Source organism: Dunckerocampus dactyliophorus, chromosome 12, assembly GCF_027744805.1.
Source record: "Dunckerocampus dactyliophorus isolate RoL2022-P2 chromosome 12, RoL_Ddac_1.1, whole genome shotgun sequence".
Lineage (NCBI taxonomy): Eukaryota > Metazoa > Chordata > Actinopteri > Syngnathiformes > Syngnathidae > Dunckerocampus > Dunckerocampus dactyliophorus.
The window spans coordinates 16,315,633-16,338,648 of NC_072830.1; the positions used below are offsets into that span (position 1 = coordinate 16,315,633).

General features: G+C 39.5%; 3 protein-coding genes across 7 annotated transcripts in view; all 3 read left to right on the top strand.

The window, feature by feature from the left end:
• Nucleotides 1-10,225, top strand: part of zgc:77784 (uncharacterized protein LOC402947 homolog) — a 102,665-nt gene extending 92,440 nt beyond the window's left edge. Inside the window, exons 20-25 of one of the 5 annotated variants that reach the window (XM_054793672.1) lie at nucleotides 266-401; nucleotides 2,429-2,721; nucleotides 2,919-3,035; nucleotides 6,073-6,231; nucleotides 6,498-6,601; nucleotides 7,978-10,225. In XM_054793672.1, the coding sequence (XP_054649647.1) occupies nucleotides 266-401; nucleotides 2,429-2,721; nucleotides 2,919-3,035; nucleotides 6,073-6,231; nucleotides 6,498-6,601; nucleotides 7,978-7,989 (821 nt within the window). In that variant the 3' untranslated portion in view covers nucleotides 7,990-10,225. Of the gene's footprint in view, nucleotides 1-265; nucleotides 402-2,428; nucleotides 2,722-2,918; nucleotides 3,036-3,445; nucleotides 6,040-6,072; nucleotides 6,232-6,497; nucleotides 6,602-7,977 lie in introns of those variants that run through there. The other 4 variants (XM_054793673.1, XM_054793669.1, XM_054793671.1 and 1 more) reach the window with 4 other exon arrangements.
• A 2,361-nt stretch (nucleotides 10,226-12,586) lies between these two features.
• Nucleotides 12,587-16,380, top strand: lim2.3 (lens intrinsic membrane protein 2.3). The gene is made up of 5 exons (XM_054794436.1): nucleotides 12,587-12,749; nucleotides 14,071-14,246; nucleotides 15,610-15,759; nucleotides 15,950-16,084; nucleotides 16,152-16,380. Exons 2-5 carry the CDS (start codon nucleotides 14,072-14,074, stop codon nucleotides 16,211-16,213), a joined length of 522 nt encoding a protein of 173 aa, XP_054650411.1. The 5' UTR covers nucleotides 12,587-12,749; nucleotide 14,071; the 3' UTR covers nucleotides 16,214-16,380.
• A 5,755-nt stretch (nucleotides 16,381-22,135) lies between these two features.
• Nucleotides 22,136-23,016, top strand: part of cbl (Cbl proto-oncogene, E3 ubiquitin protein ligase) — a 49,812-nt gene continuing 48,931 nt past the window's right edge. The window contains exon 1 of the mRNA XM_054793663.1: nucleotides 22,136-23,001. Within this exon, the coding sequence (XP_054649638.1) occupies nucleotides 22,855-23,001 (147 nt within the window). The 5' untranslated portion in view covers nucleotides 22,136-22,854. The remainder of the gene's footprint in view (nucleotides 23,002-23,016) is intronic.

The following is a 23,016-nucleotide window of genomic DNA, read 5'->3' on the forward strand; positions in this document are numbered from 1 at the left end:
TTGTCATATTACACCTTTTAGATTACAACAAAATTTTTACTTTATTCTTGTATAATTACTGCAGATTTTTCCATTTTTGCTGCTTTAAAAAAAAAAAGTTTTCTTGTTAAATTCTATTTTTAGATTGTGCCAAAGGCCAATCAAAAAACAGCCGCAAATGCCCCCCGGGCCACACTTTGGACACCCCGGAAGTAGCGCAAAGTCTACTAAAAGTGTTTTGAGTGTGTGATTAAAGGAGCTTCTTTCACACATTCTCTGTGGGTAGATAAACTGCTAAAGCAAAGATCTGCTGGTTCCGTGTGCAAGTCCACTCCGCTCACCTGGGTGGACGTGCTGTCGCTTCCTCTCCCGGCCAACAAGGATGGAAGTCACCCAAAGGCTGATGAAGAGGAGCAGCACAGGTGAGACGTGACAGCTATCAATGTAAATATGATCTTTCACAACCGCTGCGTCTCTAATTAAGAACTTTTGGATGAGAGTTAAAGTGTGTAGAGTGCAGAGCCAGCCCACCGGGCTGCCAAACGGAATTTTTGACTTTGGGGATTTAGCAAATTAACAAAAGTCGTGGCTGCAGGCAGCGAGCAGATTGCGCTGTGTGGTTTCGGAGGGGGGAGGGTGTGCGTCTTCTCTAACAGGTTCTGACAGCTTGGATTGCAGACATAGCAACGTGGGATTGGAAGGCTGCTCTGACCATGCCGTGTCTTTTCTAATGACATTAACCGCAATCTGACAGCATGAATTAACTCTGTGATTTCACTGACATGTCCATCATTTAATTGGGCCTGTCGGCACTGCCATGAATATTAGTCACACGGGTGTTTCTGGTCCACCGCTTCTACCTAAAAGCGACCGCAGGGGAAGTTTGTCTGGTTACATCTGCTAAATACAAACTTCTACATATTCAGTAAACAGGAGAGAATCCATTACATTTTGCTGTACAGTCCACCTGCATTGGAGCCAAGTTCCAACAGATGCCACTGCACTGGATGTTTCATAATGTGAACTACTGACACCTACAGGACTGGAGTGGAACAGCATTGCTCGTTTTTAAATCAAAAAGGCCACAGGCATTCTATACAAGCAATGCACACAACTCTGTATAATACAAGACATGCTGGAAGTTTGGGAAAATGTGCGTGTGGGCTTCCCAGCATGCCTTGCGGGTTATAAATTACTTTTAAATAGTAATTGTTTTGCATTTACACATCTCCAGTCGTCCCTCACCACTTTGCCTTTAGAATTTTGCGGCTTCACGCTGTCAGTGTTTCACAAATATCCATCCATCCATTTTCTATACCGCTTCATCCTCATTAGGGTCGCGGGGGTATGGTGGAGCCTATCCCAGCTGACTTCGGGCGACAGGCGGGGTACACCCATGCTCTTTTGTGGTTGAATATGGACTATTATTAGTCAAAAATATGCCTATTGAAGCAAATTTGGGGTATTTTTTTGCCAAAATTAAGCATTTTTAAGCGTAAAAATGGCTAAATGAAGTAAAATACATACACTGCATTCAAAGATGGTGTGAATGAGAAGTAGTATTCTCCACTGGTCACTAGGTGTCAGTAATGTTACTATAATGTTCAGTAAGACACATAAGCACCAGACTTGATCGCCGGAGCAACAGGCTTTTTTGGCAGTTTTGAATTATCTCACAACAGGCACAATAATCCCTAAAAAAAAACGTAACCGCCGTAACCCACGCCAAGCTAAAACTCAACTCTGAACCCCCGACTTCCTGTCCGCCTGCCACTCATCCCCTCTAAACACATTTATTGCAACACACATGAGCACAAGTCTTATTTGTGTTAAATGTTTTTTTTTTTATTATTATGTCCACTGTATTGGGTAATAGCAGTCCTTCTCAAATCTCAAATTGAGATAATTGAGAATAATTGAGAACCACTGGGTAATTGGAGTGTAGTGGTAACTATAGGGGTGTTACTTCATGCCTAGAGGGCTCTAATAATGTTAAAAACCATATTTAGAAGGACATAAACAAGTTTTCTATGCTCTAACTATGCAAATATTAAATTCATGAATAAGGACTCCTACTTACACTTACTGCGGTCAGGTCTGGAACTGATTAACTGTGAAAAACGACGGATTACTGTTGATTATTATTATTAATTAAGCAAATTAATTTCAAAGAGACAGCACTTCCTCAAGCAAGTTGAGGTTTGTTGCAGACTATTCTCTGTGCAAATCAAGCTTTACCAATGTAGGGAACATGAGATGGGTTTTCTAAAAATAAATGGCCTAATTATGGAGATTATAAGCACAAATGGCAGGGTTTCCCAAAAATTTGCAAATTTACATGGTTAGGAATAGAATTAATAAAATGCAGTGAAAGTAGGTTTTGAATATTTACCACTTGCTTTTAAGACACACACTCATGCTTCTGTCACTTGTGCTCGTCCTCTTCTAGCTCCGGGGAGGAAGATGACGACTGGTGTCCCCCGCTGCCCGCCAGAACCTACCTAATGGACGCCCCTAAAGAGGAGCCTTCCACCAGCCACCAGCCGGCCTGGGAGCTGTCATACCCAGCTTCCCCTCAGCGGGATACGTTAGAGCCCAACGGGAGTCCGCGGCTGCAGCACATCGACCTCATGGCCCGTCACCACTCCCAGTTCTCCCAGTCCAACCCGGATCTATTTACCAAGACGCGGGATGCCGTTGAGGTGTACCACACCAGCCAATGGGGCAACAGCCTCTGCAAAGGTCAGTTTGAATCCAGCCTCATGTCTTCTCTGAAGGCAGCGCACTGGAACACAATGTCATTAGTAATTTAGTTTACCATGTGACCCAGCAGACATTACTTGCACATGAAAATCATGTCAGATTTATTTTGAAGTCCATCTCTGCGCCTTTAGTTTCTCTTCAGTTCCTCGAGGGTGATAAACACACTTTCTTGTCAGGACAATCTCTTGCTCCAGCCGGCGATTTGAGCCCTGCAGCCCAAGCACACAGATCCAGGAATAAGAAAAAACTCCCCAAGGATGGACAACTCAGACGGGAGCTACACAACCAAGCAGGTATGACGCACACTGAGGCATTCTTTTAATTGTAACAACGACAAGGAACGCTGTGATCTCTTTAAGCCGGTTTTTGGATCAACAACCTTATAATAAGAAGTGAAACCCTGACACTGAAATCTAGCTTTAAACATGTAATTGTATGCAGCACTTTAAAAAATATATATGTATATTTAATATATTTTCATTATTTCCCGTAGGAAATCATTTAAATCCAATTCATCTCTTCCAGACACCCAGAAATATGAACAGATATACAGTAGATTTAGTTTTACATGCAGAAAACCAAGCAAAATACATAGAAATGACAAATGAAATGATTTAGTGGCCGATTCTTCCGTTTGCGCTTCAGCCTTTTTCTACGCGCTTGGAGTTACACGCGTTTCCCTTTTTCATGTTCTCCCATCCAGACCCGTGCGCTCAATTTGTGAAGGAAGGCACGCTTATGTGATTCATTGACTGAAGAGGCGGACTTTGCCATGGCAGCTTTTTTTGGGGCTGTGTGAAAACCATGGAACATGGAGTTTTCCCAACACTTGTGAATGTCATTGAAAGCCATGAAAAAGATAAAGCCAATTTTTAATTTGAAAAGGCCTTATCCATTGAAGGAGAATGTAACAGGTTTAATTGATATCTGCATTTCACCGTGAAGAATATTTGGCTACATATACTCTGATGCATAGCCAGTGCTTTTGCTCGTGTGTGTCGTCATGGTGATGTAAGTGTGTGTACTGTATATACGCTTCAACCAGGGGCCTCACTTATAAAACTGTGCGTGGAAATCAAACTACAAGTCTGTGTACGCCAGAAACCCAAAATGTGCATACCTGACAAAAATATTCAGACCTAAAACATTTGACAACACCCTCATTTTAGGGTTGCTCCACCCAATGTGTGTATCTTGAATGAAAGTGCGCAGTGACAGACTTAAGGAGAGAGCCGCACAGCCAGTATCCGCACAGCTTGGTGTTTTTCACCGCTTAAGCAAATGGGAGAATGGGGCCCTTAATGAACATTTAATATCACTTTTTACCTTTATTGAAGACTCATCAATCAGCGCAGGGCGCACATTGCTCATTAGGGGGAAGAAAGGAGACAGAAACAGAGTCGTTCATTGTTCTGTGTGCGTTCTATGAACAAATGAACCTGTCGCAAACACACATAATAAAGATGATGCGCGTAATCTGCCTATCGTGTCCGAACTCTAAAAGAACCAATATCTATTCTTCACACGTGGATGCTTAGTTTGGGAACTCTTTGGCAATGCAATAGGTTTTCGTACCACCCAGTTTTCGACGAAAATGATTGCCAAACACACTTCTCGGTTTTTGTGCTCTGTCTCGGTTATTGTACTCGAACTGTTCCATTTGTTCGGTTCGTCCCTTTTTAGCAGGGGAGGAACCACAAAGGTTGTTTCATTCTATCAGCTGGGAAACAACTACATTAACTCAAATAAAGTAGTAAGTTTAAGTTTACTCCAATAAGAGTAGATAGTGACAATGGCAATGCCAGCGCTGGAGAGAAGCGATCAGCCACCAACCGAAGCAAAGCCTTGTGAAGTCTGAGCAATCTCTGAGGAAGAACTCTGGTCAATGGAGGTAAACTTCCCTCTTAGTTGTTGGGACATTAGTTTAAACTGGTTCCAGCCAGTCTTGGATGGATAGCTGATCTAGAAACTGTATGTGTGTTTGTTCCAAGTGAAAGGCCTTATTATATATCTCAGTGGTGAACAGGCACAAACATGTTGCTGTGCCAAAAGAGAGCGTAAAATATTCCATTCCTAACACCTGCGCATCATTCTGCTGAATCGAGTGCCCGTACAAAGAATCCCACACGTTGGTGACTCAGTGTTGTTGTGTGACTTGTCTTTATTACAAAACATGCCTGATAGCCTGCATCAGCTCCCACCGGGAAGTCATTGTCCCCCTGCTCCATCGCCTCTCTATGACATCATCAGTGCTTGACTCTTTAGTTCGTTGCTTACTAACACACTTAGACCACAAGTCTTTTATTGAGTACCGCTGCAAAATAACCACTATTGGCCAAAGAAAGTTGATAAAGAAAGTGAGAAACACTATTGAATTCAAGAAAGACGTGGCAGCAAAACACAAAGATGTGCATGTGGCTCGCGCTTTCCTGTCTTTGCAGAAGAGTCTTCAATAAAGATAAAAAATTATGTCAAATGTTCATTTATCCATTTCATTGGTTATCTATAATTATTTCACATTGTTTTCTGCATACAAAACTATAATTATTTTCTATCAAATTTATTTTTTCTTAATATTTTTAATATTATATTTTGAGATTTTGAGATTTGTACATATATAATCTGCACCAGACTATAAAATGCACATGTCCATGTCATAAAATTACATATTCTGTCACGCACATGTCCGTGAGGACCAGGCAGCTCTTTATTTGACAGGAGCCAATCAGAAATTGCAGGAGGTCATTACTTAATATAACAGTCTGACTCACGGTGTCATCTTAGAAAGAACTCTAAAATCATCACACAGCAACTTAACACTCACAAGTTAGCTACCTCTTGTAATTATGACTTTATCCCTATAATATTTTATAACGTGTTGTAATATTTTTGTAACGTTGCAACTTTTTCTGTAACCTAATTTTCCAAAAATTACAACTTAACTTAATTACAACTGAATAATTATAATAATATAAATCTTTCATCTTTCAACTTTCTGCTACTGAAATGATGCTCTTTTATTCTCATAAAATTATGACTTTTTCTGCCCGATCTTGTTTTTTCTCTCAATATTTATTTTATTTTTGTAAAATGACTGCTTTAAAATTGTTTGCTGTTGTTGTTGTTTTTTTTCTTTTTAGTTTTCTTGATAAATTGTATTTTTTAGAATGTTCCGCGGACCAATAACAAAATTTGGATTCAACGTTTGGATGCCCGCTCGCAGTGATAGTTGGCCCTCCGGATTTAAGAAGCCTATTTTCCCCATGAACAACTGTCCCACCCCATTTGTATGAAAGCAGGATGTTTCCCCTCTGTATCTACAACATCTAGAGCTGCCCCCTCCTCCAGCGCCTCCCCCCGTCGACAACTCCCTGCAGCTCCTGGGCGACGCTTCGACCCGAAAAGAAGGCAGCGACTCATCTGGTTCTCAGAGGAGGGACGAGCATCTCTCCCCCCAGAGGAGAGGAGCTACAAAGTGGTCATCGCAGGGTAGGAGGTTATGTCTTATTGGCATCAACAAAACAAAAGAGCACTTCCTTTCTCAGCAACACAACAGCTGCAGCTGAAATGAAGGACTTTTAATGTGATTGTACGACAAATCCCAGTTGGCCCAGAAAAAAACCCAACAGGTTCCATTGTCGCATGCATTGCTCATAGTGGCTGAGGGGGGTCTGTTTGCAGTCTGTTGCATCACTTAGGTTTTAACCTATATAAACACAGCTGCAGCTCTTCACTGATCCGCTTGTCATCTGCAGATGAGAATGTAATCCAGAACGGGCCGTCCCACCAGATGTCAGGCTATGGGTCACTGGGTGGCGTCTTTACCAGATCACCCCTTTCTGGACGGAGGAGGGATGAGGTAATGGTTAGAAAGCTACACAAAAAAACCACATTAACAGCAAAAATGGAAAAAAAAAGCCACCTGTAATTTTACAAGAATAAATTCAAAATATTATGAGAAAAGCACCGTGATTTAGCGCTCTAATATTATGAGGAAAAATAATGTTATTTTAGTAGCATAAAGTTGGAAAGAAAAAGAATAAATAGTCAAGTCATTTTTTCATTTTTATTTCAATTCATTCATTTTTCAATTTCAAATTATATTGCACATATTTTAACCAACGGAATTTTTAAACATTCGTATTTTGCTTTTTTTTTTTTTTGATTCAATGAAATTTACAGAATAATTTAATTTTTTTACACTGAATGTTTTATTTACATAGAATTTTTTACACAAAATTTTGTGAACTGAATTTGAAAACACCATTATTTTAACAAACTGAATGTTTAAACTTTCTTATTTTGCTTACGAATTTTTATTTAAGAAAATTTTCTGCATAATTGAATTTTTTTACGCTGATTTTTTTTTTATTTACATTGAACTTTTTTTACACTGAATTTCTGTGAACTGAATCTTAAAGCACTGATTTTAACAAACGGAATTTTTAAACATTCTTTTTTCGCATATGAATTTTTATTCAATGAAATGCACATCACAATTGGTTTTTGTACACTGAATTTTTATTTACATCGGATGTTTTTACACAACATTTTTGTGAACGGAATTTTAAACATTGCATTTTAACAAACTGAATTTTTAAACATTCGTATTTTCCTTATGAAATTTTCTTCAATGCAATTTTCACCATAATTGATTTTTTATATTAAATAATTTTTTTCAGTGAATTTTTTTACACTGTATTTTAACAAACTGAATTTTTAATCATTCTTATTTTGCTTATGAATTTTTATTCAAGCATAATTGAATTTTTTTACACTGAATTTTTGTGAACGGAATTTTTAAACACCATATTTTATCAGAATTTTTAAACACACGCATTTTGCTGATGAATTTTTATTCAACGAAATAATAATGCAATGCATAATGCATAATGCATAATGCAATGTAAAAAAAAAAAAAAAAAAAAGTTCCCAAAATTGAAAGACAAAAAAATTCAGTTACATCAGTTCAGTGTCTAAAAAAAACAAATGTAATAAAAATAACAATAGATAATAATATTAATAAAAACTAATCATTGTTGTCATAAGAAAAACAAATCAATATTAGTCTAGCAACAAACTCCAGGAAAAAAAATGTTTTAATTCTGTTTATATAAAAATTTAAATGCAATGTTGACGTTTCTGCTTAGAAACAAGAACCGAGATTTTAAAAATGTGTTTAATTTAGCGTAATGAGGGTATTCTCATTTTATTTTATGTTTTGTTTCCTTCCAGAACCTCATGTGAGCAATTTCCCGAAGGACTGTTTTCCATCTTTGTGAACCACTGGTTAGTCCTTCCATAAAAACCGAAAGGTTTTGCATTAGAACTCTTTGTAAAATGTCCCATCTTCAATCCGTGGCATCATTTCACCTCTCCTGCAGTGTTTAGAGCACCTGTCCAAACAAAAACAAAACAAGTGTACAGATGGATCAGCTTGTGTTTTTATCTGCATGTCTGCAACCTTCCTTCTTGCAGCTACACAACCAATCGTGTGCTTCCGTGTGGTTGCTGCAACAATGACACATGCATTCTTCCTGCTCAGCCTTCCTCTGATGCCATTTTTACTGCTAAATACTGTGTAAACATGCACAATCTGGATTATCTGTGTGCCAAAGTCTGGAGGCTACGTCACTTACATGTTTGAATCGTCTGCTGCTATTTCAACCCAAACCTTGACTTGCCGGTGTCCATTATTACAGCAACACCCATGACGCTATTGTGAGACAACAGCGGCCACTGCTGTCTAACGTAGGAATTACAACCACTCTGGCACATTGTTTTCTTGTGAACTGATGATGATGGTGATGAAATACAAGAATAAAATAAGCAAAATAATTTAGAATTATATTTCACATTTTGTATTAATTAATGGAAATTTTAATACGATAATTTAAATTTTTATTAATTAATAGACTTTATGTTTATTTCATTTTATACTATTTAAACATTAAAGAAAATCCAAAATGTTTTGCATATTGTGGCTTTAACCTCCCGAGACCCAAAAAAATAATGGTTGCATTTTTTAAGAGCCCACAACAGCACTTGTTCTTGCCAAGTGTTTCACATTGGAAACAAGGCTGTGAAAGGCTCGTCTCAGGCGGCTAAAAAGACAAAAAAGTTGTGTGATGTCCCTTATTTATTGTCTTTTATATTTTACCTGATTGCTCCTCTGTGTAAATAGACATCCTTCCCATTTTTTTTATCACCAGCTATGTTACTAAATCGCACGACGGACTTTTAGGGCCACATTAAAGAAAAACATAATCGGAGATTTCGAGAATAAAGTCGTAAATTTCCGAGAATAAAGTCGTGAATTTCTGAGAAAAAAAAAGTCCTAATTTTACCTTTGCCCGAGGCCAAAGGTCACATAAGTTCCCCCCTTTTCACAGCTATCTCAGGCAATGGCCTTGGGCACGTGGCGGGGGCGGGGTAAGGAAGGCGGAAGTGAGAAGGGCTAGCATGCTAATCTGTTTTGCTGCCACGTTATCAATAAAAGCTTGCCTGAAGAGAGAGGAACGTTTCTTACGATGTTATTCTCGTAAATTTACGTTACTCTCGTAAATTTACGACGTTACTCTTGTAAATTTACATTATTCCCGTAAACTTACAACGTTACTCTCGTAAATTTACGACGTTACTCTTGTAAATTTACGTTATTCCCGTAAATTTACAATGTTATTCTCTTAAATTTACAACATTATTCTCATAAATTTACAAGGTTACTCTTGTAAATTTGCGCCGTTATTCTCGTAAATTTACAACGTTATTCTCGTAAATTCACGACGTTACTCTCGTGATATTACAACTTTTTTTTCTCCTAAATGTACGACTTTTTTTTCCTCACAAATTTATTACCTGATTCTCGAAATCGCCGATTATGATTTTTTTCAACGTGGCCCTAATACGCCGTCGTCAAACAGAAAGGAGAGCGTGTACAAAAAGAAACAGTATTTTTGGGCAATGAAAGTGAAAGATGACATATTGTACAGCGGATTCTTGAATGTATCTTGGGTTTGATCTCGGCCATGTTGTGTTTCAAGAGGCAGAAAGTTGAGTGTATACAATTCACGCATGTGTGTGTGTGTGTGTGTGTGTGTGTGTAGGTGTGTGTGTGTGTGTGTGTGTGTGTGGTGTTGTTGAGTGTTCCTGTTTTACTTTTTCACCTCTGTGTGAGTGTACTGTGGTTTGTTTCATTGAGATTTTTTTTTTTTTAAATAATGAATAAAAGACAACATTGGTGAAAAAATGTTTATTAAGGGACTTTATTTTCTTGTGGAGATGTAAATAGATTTTTTAATCAGAATGGATCGTGCATTTTACGGAGAATATTGGGTGAAAAAAATGACGTGAACTTGCAAGAAACAAGATGGAATGTTATGAGATGAGTGGAATTTCACACCACATACGTCTATTGTCGTACAATGAAGATTTTATTGTGCTAGAATTGCCACATTATTCTTGCAAGATAACAAACAAATGAAATATATATATATATTAATTTATTTTTATTTGTCGTATGATTTTTTTTTCTATTCATGCCTTCTTCCCAAATTCTCTGAATTAATATTCATTCATTTTCTATGCCGCTTGTCCTCACCAGGGACAAGAACATTTTAAATATATATATTAAAAGTATATGACATAAATATCAACCAGTCCAGGGTGCGCCCCGTCTCTCGCCCAGAGTCAGCTGGGATAGGCTCCAGCACACCCCCCCTAATGAGGACAAGCGGCATAGAAAATGGATGGATGGATGACATAAATAGATGTATAATAAAATCATGTTACTCTCTGCAGTTCAGTACATAATTGATTGTATTTATTTTATGTATTATTAAGTTTTATTTACTTTATTATTATTATTTGTTAGAGTTTTCATATTTTTTTAATATATTTTTTTATATATCCATCCTTTTTCTCCCGCTTATCCGGGTCCAGGTCACGTAAATAAAAATGTATTTATTTCTTTTTTTTCTAGTATGATTTTTTTTATTATGCCCAAATTCTTCTTTTGACTCATAATTCATATGTGTTCATATTACTAGTGGCCATTTAATATGACACAGTACTAAATATGGAACTAGAAAAGCATTCGGCCATGGCCATGGTCATAGCCATTCGTCTATTTTCTTCCACTTATCCGGGTCTGTAGTATTTATTATTTTATATCTTATTAACCTTTATATGTTATATAAAGTGTACACCACTTGGAATGTAACTTATGTCGATACTGGAAACATCCCAGCATGCGTACCTCCACCTGGTCGCTGAAATGTAGAGGTTATCACGTGTCACCACTGCGCCCTCCAGTGCTACGACAGCAGTACTGCAGCTTCTAGATTCAATGATCACATTTTTTTTTGTGTGTGGTCTTTTGGATATTTCATTTGGCTTTATGCATTATTTGTCTACATGCAGCTATCATGTTCTTCCTCATTTCCTTCGCAAAATGCCTTCATAAATTCCTCTAAAATGCACTTTGGACATGTAATTATGTGTATTCATGTTTCAAAAGATGACAGGCGAAACAAATACATTTTTAAAAAATAAAGCTCACGAATAAAAGTGTAAAAAAAAATACATATGTGATACATGAAAAATAACTTAAATAATAGTGTAAGCAAATAAAATAAAAACAAATGAATAAAAATTTAAAATAACTTAAAAGTGTAAAAAGAATAAAAATGAACGCATACACGACTTAAAAGTTGCAAATAAAGCCTTAAAAATGTAATAAAAAATAAAAACAAAAATGACTTAAAGATGTACAAAATAATAATAAAGAAAAATAAAAATGACTTTAAAGTCTTAAAAATAATTCAAATAAATACAAGTAAAATGACTTAAATAATGGTAAAAATAAATACAAATATATTACAATTACTTAATAAATAGGAAAAAAATGTAAATGCTACACACTGAAAAATAAATTTAAAAAATACATAAAATTGTACATTTTAACCCCAGAAATCATCAAAAAAAGGAACCATTATTGTTTTTTTGTTTTTTTTTTTTACATAAGAATTATATTTCATTGTAATGTTTTCATTATCATTCCCTTCCTTCACTGATAGGCTAGGAGTGAACCACATGGTTCTACTGGGTTCTACTGCCTTACAGTGTGTATAGAACTATATATACTTTTTCAATGTATTTAAGTACCACCTGGAATAAATATTTTTGCTTTGAAGTACCACCATTTTTGCTTCCTTTAGCTTTGGATATTCCGCTTGTTGTTAATTGGTTTGTTGCACATAAAGTTAAGTGTTCAACATGAACATTTCAGCACATTTGTGGTTAATATATTTGTATGTGTGCAATTATTTTATTTACTTTTTAAAAACTTTTTATCTGTGCACTGCTAGATGGACCCTGCGTACCACCAGTGTTACTCGTCCCACAGTTTGAGAATACGTATCTACGTATCTATTTCAACTTTAAGTGACCAAACATGGTTCCTTTCCTTCTAAAAGCTTACATATTGTAGGCACACTTGAGGCAAATTGACCTCTCTGGGTTTTTGGCTGCAGACTGTTGCTCATACAGTACATAGATAGTTAGTGCAGCTGCTAAGCACAGCAAATGCATTTGTTAACTAAAACAGCAGCATCTACCAAGAAAAGAATTAGAAGGCATAATAAGTAAGTACATTAGTCAAAACAAAAAACGTTTAAGGGAGGTGGTGTAACATGCGGCTGGCTGTCCACTGCGATGGTGGCAGCATTTTGAAAGCAAAGCCCCGAGTCAGCGCTTTACTTTAGTGAGGTACGCTTTAACAGTTTTGTCTTTTCAGCAGATTCCCTCCACAACACAAAACTGCTTTGCAGTGATTGGTTGTGGCTGTGCGTGCTCCATTGTTCCACGGGCCCGTTTGTTTCGCCGGGTTTCCTTTCAGCTAACAAAACTTTCCCGTCACTCTGAGCAAAAATATCGGGCTCCACGAGGCTTTGACAGCCTGGAATATTGGAATCACTCTACTTTGGAAAAAAAAAAACCCCACCAAGGTAGGTCAATTAAAACAAGCCTTTCTTGTTCTTATTATTTTTTTTTACATTAAATGACCCTGATAGTTGTACATCTATATGAAATATTCAATTATTTGTTATTTTCATATAAGACAATGACGTAACTCCTAGTTTTTCATATGAAATATTAACACCGTATACGCCACTCATAGTACGAGTACATATCACACATTCTTTTTTTACTAGCATTAAAAAAATCTATTTCTAATCATGATATACCAGTTTAATATACCTGTATTTCAATATACCTCATAAACATTTTCACCTGGGATAAATTTTTAATTTAAAAAAATCTTTAAAAATAATTAGCATGTTTGATATATCCATCCATCCATCCATTTTCTATACCGCTTCATCCTCATTAGGGTCGCGGGGGCATGCTGGAGCCTATCCCAGCTGACTTCGGGCGACAGGCGGGGTACACCCTGGACTGGTCGCCAGCCAATCGCAGGGCACATATAGACAAACAACCATTCACACTCACAGTCATACCTATGGGCAATTTAGAGTCGCCAATTAACCTCACCTGCATGTTTTTGGGAATGTGGGAGGAAGCCGGAGTGCCCGGAGAAAACCCACGCGCACACGGGGAGAACATGCAAACTCCACACAGAAATGCCCAGGGGAGAATCGAACCCAGGTCTTCCCGATTTCCAGGCTTTCCTGTATTGGCCAATATGCTAACCACTAGACCACCGTGCGGCCCAATGTTTGATATATATGAATATATATTTAACAAATACAAAATATATAAATATGTTTAATTTATTTTTATATAATGCGTCATTCTTTAATGTGTTTCATCATAACTTGGATGATCATGACCTGTCTTCACTGTATTTCGAGCCCCCGCTTATGCCACATTACAAAGTGGACCACAATAGCGGCAATGCACATGCCGTACAAGTGTAAACATAAGTTAAAAAACGCGATATTAACACGTTCAGGAACTTTAAAACACTTTTCATTAGAGTTGTTCAGTGTCCCTTTATTTCAATATGTGATTTAATTCAAACGTGTTCATGATGAGCATCACCTTTCTTCTGATTGGCTGGGAGAAATCACATGGTCTGCTTCACGCGTGACAACCATCCAGTGTAGTTCAATAGGGCACTCACGCATGTTGCATTCATAGACAATAATACCATTTTTCACTGTATTTAATTTAAACCTTTTCATTATCATTTGACTATTTATGATTGCCTTATTAGGTGCATCAGTAGGTGTAAGCCATTGATCTTGTATTGGACCTAGTTGTGACTGAATGGCCTTTTTTTGGGGGGGGGTGGTGGCGGGACAGGATGTACAGCTTCATGGGAGGTGGCTTGTTCTGCGCCGGAGTGGGCAACATTCTCCTCATTGTCTCCACGGCAACAGACTACTGGATGCAATACCGCCACTCCAGCAACTACATGCACCAGGGCCTGTGGCGCTACTGCGTGCCCGGCAAATGCATGACGCACACGGACAGCATCGGTAAGGAGGAGGCCGCTTTATTAGGTACACCGGCACAATTCAAAAAATACTGACCAGTTTTGCAGTCCCTCGCAACATTGTTTTATGGTTGAATACTGTCGATTATTGATAAATTTTAAAAAATGATTGCACATTTCGTCAAATTGTGCTTATTATTGGCCTAAATGGCTAAATGAACTCATTAAATTAACTAAAATACAAATACAAAGCAGAAGAAGCAGTGGTATTCTACACTGGCCACCAGGTGTCAGTAATTGTTCAGTGAGACAAGCACCAGACGTGATCGGCAGAACGGGCATTCATCGCAGGTTTAAATGATCTCACAATAATAATAACATCCATCCATCCACTTTCTATGCCACTTATCCTCATTAAGGTGGGGGCATGCTGGAGCCCATCCTAGCTGAGTTCGGGCGAGAGGCGGGGTACACCCTGGACCGGTCGCCAGCCAATCACAGGGCACATATAAGCAAACAACCATTCACACTCACATTCATACCTATGGACAATTTAGAGTCTCCAATGAACCTAACATGCATGTTTTTGGAATGCACACATGCACGCTCCACACAGAGGTGCCCGAGCAGAGAGTCGAACCCAAGTCTTCCCGATCTCCTGACTGCGTGGCCAACATGCTAAACACTCGTCCACCGTGCGGCAATAATAATAACATAACAATCATAATAATAACGGGAGCCATAACCCACGACAAGCTAAAACTCAGCTCTGAACCTCCAACGTCAATTCCTGTTCTCCACACCTCTGTCCATTAACGTCCGCTGGGGAACATATTTACTGTTACACACACAAGTGTTAAATGCCTTATTTACTCTTATGTCTGCTATATTGGTTCATACGAGTGCTTTACAATACAATGATGAGACAATAGCCACTGCAGGAAGTACGACAGTCCGGAAAAAAAGCAAGGAACTGCTAATTGCGTGAGTCAATGTTATCTTACTTGTGTCCGATATGTCTTATTTTCTCTGATTATGTCGAGTATATTGGGTAATACAACAGTCAAAGTGACTATGTGGGTGCTATTTCAGATCTAGAGGGCTCTAATGATGGTAAAACCCGTATTGAGAAGATTGGGATCAGGTTTGTACGCCATAATTATGAACATATTCAATGTATTAATACTAAATTCTACTTCACGGAAATTCATTTATTTGTTGTGGAATGAAAAGAGTCGTCCCTCATTTATCACGGTGAGCGTTATCTTTGTCGAGGCAGAATGTCGTTCTGTGTTGGATTGTGCAGGTGTACTTAATGAAGTGCCCGGCTGCCCGTCGATATCGATGACGATATAAATGGCTTGTTGAATAAATGCGACGATGAGATAACATGTAAACACATGCAGCGTACTGGGATGCCACCCGGGCCTTCATGATTCTGTCCCTGCTGGCGTGCTTCATCGGCATTGTGATCGGGGTCATGGCCTTCATCCACTACTCCTCCTTCGACGGCTTTGACAAGACGTTTGCAGCCGGCATCCTCTTCTTCATCTCCTGTAAGCTCTCGTCACTCCTCACGTCAGTTGTCCCACTGAATAAGCATCTAATTCAACTTTTACGTCACAAAATATGGTTCCTCCACGACAGACATGAAAGAATGCTGAGCCTAGCAGAACACACTCGCTACCCAAAACAGCAGCACCTATCAACAGTGTCTTCTTTTTCTTTTTTTTATGATCTTTGTAGGCTTCTTTGTGCTGCTGGCCATGGCGGTGTACACGGGCGTGACAGTCAACTACTACGGCAAACGCTACGGGAGCTGGCGCTTCTCGTGGTCGTACATCATGGGCTGGGTGGCAGTGGTGCTCACCTTCTTCTCAGGTATAACGCCACTGAGACGCGCTTCCACCCTTCAAGTTGCTGAGGTTTCATGGCACCTCTCTTCCAGGTATCTTCTACATGTGCGCCTACCGCATGCACGAATGCCCGCGAAACTCAAACTCGCGCTGACCTGGCGGAGACGAAGACACACACGTGTGCCGGCCGACGCAGTACCACTAACCAATAACGTGTGACCTCGAGGAATTAAACACCCTTATGAACTCTACCACCGTTGAAGCTTCATGAATATTCATCAAGGAGCTCAATAAATGAGAAAGTGCATTTGTCAGTTGTCTACTTTTTCTCATGCATGGATTGTTACCAACCTGAAACCTTTTTTTTTTCTTTAATGTTTTGACATTCTTAATTGTGCATTTGTGTAAAAACAAGCTTACCACTCATCCATCCATCTTCTATGCCGCTTATCCTCACTAGGGTCGCAGGTATGCCGGAGCCTATCCCAGCTGACTTCGGGCGAGAGGCGGGGTACACCCTGGACTGGTCGCCAGCCAATTGCAGGGCACATATAGACAAACAACCATTCACACTCACATTCATACCTATGGACAATTTAGAGTTCCCAGTTAGCCTAACATGCTTGTTAGTACCTGGTTTCCTCCCACGCACGCACGGGTAGAGCATGCAAACTCCACACAACGGAGATTTGAACCCAGATCTCCCGATCTCCTGACTGTGTAGCCAACATGCTAACCACTAGGCCACCGTGCGGCCGTGCTTACCACTCATGTAAGATAAATGACATAATGGTAAAATGTATAGCAGTTATCATAAAACTATGATAATCAAAGATCCTCTCTATATGGCAGAAGGGCTCTGTTGTCTTTAAGGACTGACTCGAAAATGCAGGTCAAAGATCCTCTAGATCTGGGGTTCTCAAATGGTCTCACCTTGGGACCCACATTTTCCACTGGTCATTAATTTGCAGCCCACTTTTATTTAAGTCATTTTTATTTTATTTATTCTTATTAGAGATGTCCCGATCCAAATTTTTTGGCTTCCGATCCAATCCGATTTCTTTCATAGTCTTGCCTATCCGATCCAGTACCGATCTTTTTTTTTTTTTTTTTTATAACAATAAGCTTTTGTTACAAACGTGTATTTGTGGAATTGACTATGGACTATGGAATTGAAAATAGCTCTTCAAAGCATTAAAAATAATGCGACCAAAGTATTGCTGAATTTACTTTTTTATTATACAGCCTTTTGTAACAAACCTCTGTGAGTCAGGTCCCTAATCCAATAAAAGATCCAATAAAAGTCCATCCAGTAAAAAGATAAAATTGGAAAAAAAGGGGTGTGCAAAATACTTTTTGGGTAGGACTAATCATTTGACATGCTTATAGATCAGTTTGTGGTGTGATTTAGAATATTACATTTTTCAACAAACTCTCTTAGGGCCCTATGAAATCCATTTTATTTTCCATTTTATTCTGTTTTTTCCATTTTAATTTTTTAGAGTTCCGTTTTTTTTTTTTTTTTTACCTTTTCCACTTATTTTACCAGCATAGAGTGTGTGTTTTTTGGGTTAGTGAATGAATTAAATGCAAAAATCCTTACATTTATTGATGCAATACATCATTGGCCCATTTTGTCCAGTAATTGAGAAATTGATGTAGCTTAGCTAACTTTTCTAATGGGATGTCAGCCTCAGCACATATTGATACTAAATCTTTAACAAACTGTAATGCCCGTGCTTGTGATTAAGAAAGATGTAGTCACAGATGTCATTCCAATCGCGTTATTAATCTAAGATATTTTTATGACACCCTTATTTTGTTTCCACAATTAGACAAATGTGACAAACGGCGCTCTTATTTTGAAGACCGGAATGTGTTGTGTGTGTTGAGAAACGCAATTGACGGTTGATATGCGGTGGGTGCGAGAATAAACGTGCCTCTCGTCTTTTTTCACTCAGAACCTGCACGTCGTCAGTTGGGATTGTAAATTGGTCCTTACATTAAAGCGGTAAAACACAACACGGTCAAAATATACAGTACTCATCCCGCCTGAGTCGCGCACACACACACATCTGCACTAGCTAAACTAAGCGAACCCCGCTAGCTTCCATTCACGCTCCCTAACTGAGGAGTTTCCAAGGTTTTTCGCCGCCGTTTCGACATGTTTGTTTGTAGTGTTTGTGCAGTCCCTATTATAAGCAACCAGAGCGGCACTTTCTGTGCAAGCTCCCTACACCATGAGGCTGCAACTACCGCTGCAGCTACGGAGCCGATTATGCAACGTCCAACGTGAAAGTAACTTCACCACGGTACACCGCTGACATGTCTGCATGGTGGTGTTGCGTTGTCTTCTTCTTGCGGGTGGCGCGAGTCAAGTGGCAAACAGCTTTGAAACATCAAAAATACCACAAAATCAGACATTTCACTTTTAACTGTGCAACGCACATACACAAAGGAGGAAAATGACTACAGTATTACTCAATTTTACCTCAAAGTGCATTTGTAATTTCCAGGATGGATCTTCTCACCCACTTTTGGTTCCCCATCCACCAGTTGAGAACCACTGCTCTACATCAAGGGTCCCCAACCACTAGGCAGAACTTTCAGGAGCAATAATTTTTATAAAGACAAATTCTTAAAAGTGTTTTGTAAATAAATATCATTTTATTGGAAAAATAATATACTGTATAGTATACTGCGCAGCATAGAAAATGGATGGATGGAATATACAGCCATGTCAGAAAATTAGAATATTGTGTAAAAGTTCATTTTCTTTCGGAATATCATTCAAATTTTGAAACCTTCATATAGACTAGGTTCATTGTGAACTATTCAAAACTATTCAAAACCTTTTTTGTGTCTCAATTTAGATTTTTATGCCATACAGCTAAAAAAACAAAACAAAATCCAAGTGTCACAATATTGGAATATTCTGACAGTACTCAGTTACTCAGTCTCAAAGTACTCAGTTTGCTCATTTAAAAAGCAGCTAATCAACTCAAAACACCTGTTAAGGTTCCCTGAGCCTATACAACGTGTCAGCCTAGTTCAGGTCACAAAACCACAACCATGGGGAACGCTTCTGACCGGACTGATAAGCAGAAGACCGCTATTGACATCCTCCACCAGGAGGGCGAGAACCAAAAAGACATTTCAGAAAGATTTGGCTGTTCACAAAGTGTCGTTTCAAAGCACATAAGAGGAAACGCTGGGAGGGAACGCTGCACAAGCAGTAGAGATGACAGGAACTTTAAGAAAATTGTGAAGCAGAGCCGCTTCAAAAATTTGACTGCACAAAGCAGTGGAATGAGGCTAGAGTGGGCACTTCAAGGAAAACCGTCCACAGACGTATCCTAGAAATGGGCTACAGAAGCCGGATCCCCAAAGGTCAAGCCAGTCCTGACCTCAAAACAACAAAAGAAACGTCTGAGCTGCAGCAGGACATCCTGCAGCACTTCATGCTTCCATCTGCTGAAAACCTTTTTGGAGATGCTGATCATATTCCAACTTGACCTGGCACCTGCCCACAGTGCCAAAACCACTAGTAACTGGTTTACTGACAACGGTATTACTGTGCTGGACTGGCCTGCAAATTCACCTGACCTGAACCCCATAGAGAATCTGTGGGGTGTTGTGAAGAGGAAGATGAGTAACGTCAGACCCAAAAACAGAGATGAGCTGAAGGCCGCTATCGAAGCATCCTGGGCCTCCGTAACAGCTCAACAGGGCCACAGGCAGATTGCCTCCACGCCAGATCGAATTAAAGCAATGATTCAAGCAAAAGGCGCCCCAACCAAGTATTGAATACAGTCATTACACATAATTTTCAGCGGATTTAAATTTCTGTATGATAAATTACCATTTTTTAAATTATTTTGATGAAATATTCTAATTTTTTGACACAAGGATTTTTGATTTTCATGAGCTAAATGATATAAACATCAAGATTTAAAAAATAGAAGGCTTGAAACAATTCAGTTGATGTGTAATTAATCTAGGATGTCTGAAGGTTTATTTTTTTTAATGATATTACTGAAGAAAATTCACTTTTACACAATATTCACATTTTTTGACATGGCTCACTGTTTGAAAGCTCATAGTTTTTTGTCGTTTTGTTTCATTAGGTTTGGCGGATCGTTTAATCCCAGCGGCCAATGAACGCACCACAGATGTGCGAGCGGAGACCAAGTCTACGTTTCTCCATGCTGCCAGAAATACTTATATTTTGCCCGTTCTTCTTTCACCCCATTGCTGATCCCAAATGCGTGTGAATTCATAAAAGTGAGCTTTGATGACGATATTATTATGTGTGTGTTGTTTAGTGGCCATGTTTGTGTTTATTCAATGTTAAGTGAATTCATGCTAGTACGCTGGCTGTTACCCACACATCCAAAAACGATGTGGTCATCTTTCTGGAAAACCAACTCCAGGCTCGTAGCAATGGCGAGTCAGTGTTCATTTTGTGCGTTTAGTTTGATGTTGTTGAAGCAGCTTTTCTGTGACTTTTGTTCAGAGAAGGGCCGGAAGTGTGTTGTTGGTTGTCGTTTCCGTCATGTTAATCTTTCACAACGGTAATGGTCATCTTACTAAGACCCTCAGTTATATATGATGAGGTTTTATACACAACACATAGATAAATTAGTAGCATTACATTACAAAAAATATATTAAGAAGCAAAAATAGGAGTGGATAAAAATGTGAAAAGTAAGGATGAAAATAGGATTAAGATTTAATTAAACCGATAAAATAAGAATACGATATAGAAATAAGTAAGTTAGAATAAGTGGAGGCATCAAATATGACAAATTAAAATGAGAATAAATATAAAAATACTGGAGTAAACATTTTGACTGACTCTCACATTTTACAAGTAATTTCTGTATATAAATTAATAACTTATTGTTGATAATCAACTCAATGTGTTTAACATAAATGTTTGAATTTGGCATAATGTGGTTGCCGATTGCTGATGACTTCAAGGTGCATCAAGTCTTTGTGAGTTGTGGTTTTTATTGTCTGTGTAGTGGAGATGATGCCATCTTCAGTATTTGTCCAGTTCCTTGATGTCTTTGACAACAAAGTACTTTGGCTTCCTCTGGTCCTCCATCAGTTAGCGCTCCAAGTGCCTTGAATTTTCCCCTGGTTCCTTAAGTGGCATTCGCTTTCTTGGTGATGTCAGTGCTGTGTTCCATTCAATGCTCATTGATGTAGGTGTTTGTTCCTTTCAGTATCTCTGCCTCAGAAATACCATCTTGTTTTTTCTGTTGATCTTTGTGATAATAGTAGGTGCGATGTTGTTATTCCTGCCAGACATTGGAGTGCATGCATTGCTACCACTTGGATTGCAGAAAGTTGGCCACGCGCTGCTCTGTTGAAGCAACTTCTTGTTTTCCTCCTGTTATCAGCTGCCCTGGCATACAACTTGCCTGTAATGTGGAGCCCAGTCACAATCACAGTGTTCATTCAGGCGTAAAGTTTCAAATCGTCAATTCTGCACATTGTTTGCAATATAATGTGAGCCTTTTCATCATTTTGCTTCTTTAAGGCATCCACTTTCTCTTCCAGCCCACCCACTTTTCCTTGCAGACCATCATTTTTTTAATGAAGAGATGTGTTATCATTCCACACTTCCTTGATGTGTTTCATTACGGATGTCATGTTGTCATGCTGTTTATTTTTTTTAGCTCCTTGTTCCAAATAAATATACATTCATACTGTACATATACAGTACACAGTATATACATACGCACTTACATAGATATACATATAATGTACACAGACCTATACATACATACACAGATGCAGTACATACAAACATAGGTACATACATCGATACATATTTACATGGATAGATGCATGCATACAATACATCGATAGACACACATACATACATCCGTGAAAGAGCATTACATGTCAAAAGCGTCGCTCGTTTCCAATGGTGAACAGCCCCCCCCCCCTTTTTTTATGAATGTTGTGTGCAGACATACGCGCGCTCCCGACTACGTTCATGCGGCGTGAACCCGCGGAGCGAAGGCGTGGAGATTGGGATTTTGAGGGAGGGAGGGTGGGTGAACGGAAGGAGACGAACAGGAAAGGAAGGGACTGCGTATACACACGTCATAGAGAAGGGAAATATTAAGAGGGAAAAAAACCCAACAAAGATACTCGGCGATGTTTCATATCCACCCTTGTTTGGTCGCTCTTTTCCATCCTGTCGCTCTCCCCCGCCTCCTCAGCAGCAGCAGCGCCACTTCCTCACCGGAGCCCTCGGCGAGTGGTCTCCGCCACCAGCCAGCAGACAGCAGCCTCGCCGCCGCCCGGTGCCCGGACAAGGCTGTCACACAGACAACGCACCACTTCCCGTCGACAAGCAGCAGCAACACGGGTTGAGAGAGCTCTGGCTGCTGCTGACTACACTGGAGCTTGTCAGGAGGACAGAAGGGGTGCCATTGTCCACTCTCTCGGCTCCCGTAGACGGGCTGCCCTCACGCCGAGGCTAGTCTAGCATAGCGAGATCTCCACTCAACGTGGGGGTTGTGTTAGCCACAATCGGGTTTTTATTTAACAAACTGATGGGAACCTTCACTCGATAGCCCCCTCTCTTCCTCTAACCCACCGGGTTAGGGGAAATCACCGGATTAGCCACACGGGCGCTGTCCTCGCCGAGGGGGGCTCCGGCCGGATTCCTGCAGCGGGTGCTTCGGTGTCCCCCCGTCTCTGACGCCTGCCGCGCCTCACCTGTCTGCGGCTCTGGAGAGACCCTAAACGCGGACAACGAGACTCTTACTGAACATGGCAGGCAACCTGAAGAAAGGCGGCGGGCTCATCGGCATGATGAAGGATGCCTTCCAGCCACACCACCACCACCTCCATTCGCACCACCAGCCCGGGGCTGTGGACAAAAAGACCGTGGAGAAGTGCTGGAAGCTGATGGACAAGGTTAGTTAGCCTGGA

Bases quoted from the DNA above. Each gene is read 5' to 3' on its own strand.
- lim2.3 (XM_054794436.1), top strand. From the start codon at position 14,072: ATGTACAGCTTCATGGGAGGTGGCTTGTTCTGCGCCGGAGTGGGCAAC. The intron at 15,760-15,949 runs GTAAGCTCTCGT...TGATCTTTGTAG, and splicing joins CATCCTCTTCTTCATCTCCT to GCTTCTTTGTGCTGCTGGCC. The intron at 16,085-16,151 runs GTATAACGCCAC...CCTCTCTTCCAG, and splicing joins GGTGCTCACCTTCTTCTCAG to GTATCTTCTACATGTGCGCC.